Source organism: Cannabis sativa, chromosome 3 (genome assembly GCF_029168945.1).
Source record: "Cannabis sativa cultivar Pink pepper isolate KNU-18-1 chromosome 3, ASM2916894v1, whole genome shotgun sequence".
In the NCBI taxonomy this organism is placed as follows: Eukaryota; Viridiplantae; Streptophyta; class Magnoliopsida; order Rosales; family Cannabaceae; genus Cannabis; species Cannabis sativa.
In genome coordinates, this window is record NC_083603.1 from 75,221,690 (window position 1) to 75,228,453 (window position 6,764).

General features: G+C 32.8%; 1 protein-coding gene across 1 annotated transcript; it reads right to left on the reverse strand.

Annotated features, from left to right (window-relative positions):
* Positions 1 to 247: 247 nt before the first annotated feature.
* On the reverse strand, positions 248 to 1,641 carry LOC115711433 (uncharacterized). Its single transcript, XM_030639772.2, has one exon. It carries the CDS (start codon positions 1,144 to 1,146, stop codon positions 625 to 627), a length of 522 nt encoding a protein of 173 aa, XP_030495632.2. The 5' UTR covers positions 1,147 to 1,641; the 3' UTR covers positions 248 to 624.
* Positions 1,642 to 6,764: the final 5,123 nt, after the last annotated feature.

A 6,764-nucleotide genomic window follows, 5' to 3' on the forward strand; every position in this document is an offset into this window, starting at 1 on the left:
AGTTAATAATATGTTCTTGAATTAAAATTTTTACTCAATTGTGTATAAATTTTTTTCTTTCTTTCCCTTTTTTTCCAAATGAAAAATATATATATATATATATATATATATATATATATTGTTTTAAACTCAGTCAAGAAGACGGACCCCATGAAGTGAAGCCGTGAAGGTGGTGTTTTTCTTTAATAAGAATGGGTTAATCATATTTATTAAAGAAAACTAATGACTTAACTATATAAGCGTAACATCGACAAATAACCCTTTTATTAAACTCAGCCAAAATTTAATAAGTACAGATTACTAGATTACAATCAAATTAACTTGTTTCTTTCTTCAAAAAGGAAAAGATAATTTCTTTAGAAAGTTTCACATGTATTCTAATGATGTATATACATACGTACGTGTACACCTTAATACTGAAAAGAGATCTCCACGTCATGATTCACGACCGTGTCATCTGTGACCCCCAACCAATCAACTAACAACACGTCAATTCTGTCTAAAATTTCCATAGACTTGGAAAAAAAAAACGAAAAATGAAAAAGTAAACGAAGCCGTCTACTTTGACACAAGCGAATTTTTCCAAAGCGGTGACACAGAGACTGTTACTAGCCGGTGAGAATATCACTTCCCACGTCTCTCCAAATACCCAGGCATAGGACTCGCTCTCGGCGATCTCAGCGGAAGCTCAGTCGTCTGCTTACCGTTACTATCGTAGTAGATAACGCCGGAGAAATCTAAAGGCTGACACTTGTCACCCATCAAGATGGACCGTTGCCAAACGCCGCCGTCTCCCCAGTCGTCCTCGCCGCGGTGTCCCGCTCCGGTGTGCGCGAAGTCGTCGGACCTCTTCTTATTGTGTATGAAGGTGATTGCCTTGTTGCTTATGGTGGCGAAAAGCTGCTTCGGTTTGTCGATGAGCTGCGACTTGTACGGGGACATCATGGGGTGCTGCTGCTGGGACGAAGCCATGTGATGAGCTTTCGAGTTTTGGGTCAGCTTCGATGACTTGAGCTTCTTGGAGACTCGGCCGGCTTGCTTCGAACACATATAGGCGAAGGCCAGTACGGAGGCCACTAAGCTGGTTGATATTCTCTTGGCGGAGCTGTGTTCAGGGGTTTTCGGTGAGAACGCCATGTTTTTCATTTTCCTTCTTTCTGCTTGGTTCTCGAGTAAATTGGCGGGGAAGGAAGGGTTTATTGAGAAAGAAATTAATTAATTAAACGGTTAAACCCAACTTCGAATATTTCTTTGGAGAGAGTGGAGTTGGGTGTATATATAGATAGGGAGGTGATTGGGTTTAGGTGACCGGTTATAACTGGTAGTCTTGTTCTTGCCTTTTATTATAATTATTTTTATTTTGGGATTTTGTGAAGACTTGGTTTGATGGAGGGTTTTTGTTTCTGAGTTGACTCAATAGAATTCATTTATTTAGTTTGATTTTATTTGATTTTCAAATTGGGGTCGGTATACTAATACTACAGGAATTCAACGAGAGAGAGGAGATAATAGCTTAGGTGTTTCCATTGCATAGTCCTAAGCAACTTGATGAAGTCTTTATATTTTTGGAGTATAGATTATTATTGAAACTATTATTAAATTCGAATTAAGCAATATATATTAATATCTATTCTATATAAAATATGACTATATTATAAAATTAAAATTAAATTTAAATATTTTGATAGTTTAACTAGATGAGCATTTTTATTAATTCCGAAGATAAATTTAGGACGAATAATATTTTTTTTAAATTACTATTACAAAGTATAATAGTAATTTTTATTTTTATTTAAATTACTATAATGCTTTTAAATTTCAATGATTATCATTACATTCAATATTATTAATTTTAAAATTATATTATTAAAAAAAACTAAAAACTAAAATAAAATTAACATTCGTATTCGTAATTTGGCACGTAATATCTATCTAGTATTATATATATCTATTCTATATAAAGTGTGCCTATATAACTAAAATTCTTGGTTTATGAGAAATTTATGGGTGAATTTTTATTTTTATTTAATAAAATAATAAAATATTATTTATATATAATAAAATAATAATAGAACATATCCATTTAATATTTGAACTGATATTAAATTGATTAATTCACCTATATAATCTGTTCAACCAAATTTCACCGTAATAACCATAAGTAATTCCCCTAAAACCCTATAAAAATCCTAAATTTAACATTTACACTAACGAAATTTCCCCAAATTCAAAAATTAGAATTTGATTCCCAAACACCCAAATTGGGATTCAAACTACTCGAATTGAAATTAATGAGATGACATGAGACAAGAACCTTGATTTGCATGGAGTTGATAAGAGGTGAATCAATGGAGCCAGCGTCATTAACATGAGCAGCACGAACAGGAGTGGAAGTGAAAATCTTCCGACGACCACCAGCGCGAAAATCCAAACCCGATTGAACTCGACCATGGAATTCTCTACTCGACAAAGTAATGAAGGTTCTTCTGGTAGTGGTAATGCTCCCCAACCATTGATTCGTCTGTGTAACCCTAGCCAATATAGGAACCGATTCACGCATTCTCGTCAACAATGGATTAGTTGCTCCTGCAAAACGTATGAACGCGCCATTAACGTCTTCGCCGACATTTTCAGAGCCTCTTCTTCTTCTTCGGTATCTTCAGAAACTGAAAAGAAGAATCAGACAAAAGTGGAAAATCTCTTCGGTAGAGGTGGAGGAGAACTGGGCCAACTACATTAGGCCCAATACATAATGAGCTGAAAGGGTCCATGGGCCTATAACAAAGCTTACAACGGCCCAAATAAGAAACTGTATGGGAATTTGGGATAATATCTAAAAATATACAAAAAATTTTACGTTTTTTTATAATTTCATTTATAGAAAATACGGTCTTTGATATATTTTTATGTTATGCTCTTATTAATTTTTTATTTTTTTATTGGTCTTTTGATGTTGTTTGTATGTTAAAAACTATTGTTTTCTTTAATTTTAGGTTTTATGTTTTATGTGGCTCTAGCTGCTGTTAAAAGGTTGAAATTTAAAGTTTGAATATAAATGTTTAAATGAGATATTTACATCTTGGTTAATGGCAGGTTCCTCAAAATAATGGCCATGATGTGGGCTGGAAGCCAAGTTAATAAGATTTTAGGGCTGGAGGGTGAGCTTCTTAAATTTTATATTTTACAATCCTGTACCTGTGTACCAATTTTATATGCCCAATTATTCTAAGATAACATAAGTGATCTTGTTTTTGTCTATAACTCTATATACACATGTATTCACACATGCAAAGACAAATTTATCCTTTTGTTTCTGTCCAGTATTGGTTAGGCCAGAGCGTATCAAGTAGTTTCAACATTATGTGGCCAGTCATAGATATAAGAGAAGGCTGTCAATATAGTTGGAAGGAAGTCAATCATAGACATATGACCTTAGTCTCTTGAAGAAAAAAAAAAGATAATAGAGCTATTATCAGTTAAGTTAGTCAACATTGTCAGCCCAACAAAGTTGGTAGTTTTATCATGATTCTCACTTCTTATATTCATGTGCCGTCTTGATCTGCAAGAGTAAATTTAATTTCAATTTTTACAATGATCACACATAAGTGAAGGCACTTTAAGTGTTGCATCTATAACTGTTAAGACTTTTTTTTTTAATCAAAGTACTATACGTAATAAGAACTTTCAAACTCAAGGCACTTGCACGTACTCCATTCGTGGACAGAGGATTAACATGGTTTACTGTCAAATTTAAATTTGAGTCTCAAGGCAAGGTAACAAGATAAATTTTATCATGCTCTCTTTAAGTTGATACAAATGATTATTTTTCACTTCTCATTTTTCTTTAAACATTTTTCCAGGCTTCCATGGTGATTATTTCATTTTGTTTAGGACTTGAACTCTTATTATTTTTCTCTGTCACATTAGTTTGGGCTTGAAGCTGTATGCATTTTTTTTCTTTGGGGTCTAAGCAAAGGGGAGATAACAATAAAGGAATTCATATGTAACGTTGGCATCATTGGATTTATTTCAGATGCTGTCATTGTCTAACTCATTGGTGCTTACTACAGGTCCTGTAGATAAAATTGTAGACAAAAATTGGTGTCTACTTGGTTACTTGGTTACCTCTATATGTTAATTATTTCATGTATTCCTCATGTTTCAAGGAAAAAAACTTCAAATTTACACATAATGATATCATTTCATCCACAATTGAAATACTGTTGTCACTTTGACACATTAGAGTTAATTGACAGAAGATAGTGTAATATTTGAAGTATACTCTCCTGGCAATACTCAACTTGGAATACAATGACCATATAGTTTAAGAATTTTGAAAGTAATTTCTTTTAAAGTGTACCTAATAGGTTAATATGTTGCATTATATGTATAGTTTTATAAATAATATGATTGTTATCACATTGCAGCAACATAATATAATATGGTAGTAATATATTTGAGTATCCCGTGCCTTTTTTTATTCTCATTGTACTTTGAGGTGTAAGAAAAATGTATTCTAACCATATCTATATCATCTTAGTTTTATTTGTCTTATTAAATTATTTTGTATGTTTCTTGTGAATGTATGCTGCATTTGTTGCAGGCATGGCTTGCTCAGTTGGTATATATGCCTTGAATATAAAAATGCAGCTACATTTGAAAGAAGCAACTACATTTGAGGACTTGGCAGAGGTAAAAATGCTAGCAGGCCAATTATTTCTCGATATTGTTGGGAGCACTGTCAATCATGATGAAGGGGTAGTTGTAAAGATACTTGAAACTTTTAATGTTTAATTGTCGAACATTGAGAAAGTAATGTATCCGTTGAATGAAAAAAGATGATTATAGTTTTGATTCAGCAAAAAGATTTGTCCAACAATATATATATGATTTGTTAGATTGTCAGTATATATGAATGCAGTTACTCTTTTAAAATACTTTTACATCTTCCAGTCTGGCAAGTCTTTTCTTGATACAATGCTTACCAGACTTTTAAGCAAAACAATTGGCATATCATAACTAATAATATTTTTCCTTTAATTTTTAATTATATCACTTTAAATAAAGTATAAAAAAATTAGCATAAAATTTAGTGTACGTGCCTCGCACGTAATTTTTTGCTAGTATATATATATATATTTATAAGGTACAATAAATTATATAACCTATTGTTAATTGTTCTTGACTAATAAATGGGAAAGTTTACTATTGTGGGACAAGAGAATATATTTTGGTATCACTAATTGTATAAATTTATTATTATTTATTATTATTATGATAAAAAATGTTAATTATTTACCGATATTTTTGAAAAGCGATAAGAAATATGATAAAGTTAAAGAAAATACATTAAAATAAAGAACAAGATGAGAGTTATTACGTGGTTGGGGCGTTGAAAAGCCATTGTCCACAAGTCATTATTATTATGACTAGAAAAACCTATTTGATTCACACAAGTGTCAAGTTGTTGAACTGTAGAATTTGCATGAGCACTCAAGAAATGAGATCCTAACTCTTTGTATGAAGGGATTTTTTTTTTTTTTTTTTATGTTTATAGTGCTAGGCCGATTTGGTGAGGCCCAGCCCGTGAGGCTTTGATCTTCTGTTGATGTAAATGCCATATAACGTTAGTAATTGTCAAAACATGCGTTATCTTAGTGGCGAATAAAGGCACATAAATGCTTGATTGACAAAAACTTTTTTTCCTTATTCGGAAGATACGAATCTTGGACATGATATTGAAAATAAAGCCCAGATATTGTGGGATTCGGCAATAAAGTTTTGTGATACGGAGCTGGATATTCGGAGGCCTTTATCATCTTTCCAGAAGCACTATCTTGATGCTATATGGAGCCCTACTGTGCTGAAGGTTTATCTCGTTCGAGGGTTCTTACCAACTGATGGGATAAATACAAATAATATCTGACATTTGGGCTGATTTGGTGAGGCCCAGCCTGTGAGGCTTTGATCTTCTACTGATGTAAATGTCATATAACATTAGTAATTGTCAAAACATGTGCTATCTTAGTGAAGAATAAAGATACATAAATGCTTGATTGATAATTATTTTATTTCCTTAATTGGAAGATACGAATCTTGGACATAATCTTGGAAATAAAGCCAAGGTATTGTGGGATTTGAAAAATAAATTTCTGTGATACAAAGTTAAATATCTAGAGGCTCATTTATTACCTTTTCGAAAGCACTATTTTGATGCTATTTGGATTCCTACTGTGCTAAAGTTTTTATCTCGCCTGGAGAAATCATCTGTCCGTCATTCGGAAGATCTGTTGATATCATCTAGAGATGTGTTGTGCTGGAGGTATAGCTTGTCTAAATGAATCATCTGTCCAACATCTGGAAGGCTTTGACTTTGCTAATGGATCTAGTCTATTATCTTGGTTGGGCCTTCATCTGGGCCTACATTAGCCAAACAAAACCATCTAGAAATTACACATGTCTTCCTTCTAGAAACACGGATAACATTTACCCCCAAGCTTTCAAAACTCTGCTTTTCAAAAGCTTGCATTCTTCCTTTCAAGTAGCATGAGGACACACAAATGCTTGAAATATTGAAACCCTTTTGAATTCCGATGCAAAAAAGTTGTGGTTGACAGCTTTCATACTTTTTGTTCTTTTCCAGTTTTTATCATGGCAAAAGCTAATTAACATGAGGAGGTTAAAATTTGGAGCAAGAAGAGGTCTTGTACAAAAGATTTTCTTAAGAGAACTTCAAAGTGGAGAAGCTTGTCACCACAACAAAC

Bases quoted from the DNA above. Each gene is read 5' to 3' on its own strand.
- LOC115711433 (XM_030639772.2), bottom strand. From the start codon at position 1,146: ATGAAAAACATGGCGTTCTCACCGAAAACCCCTGAACACAGCTCCGCC.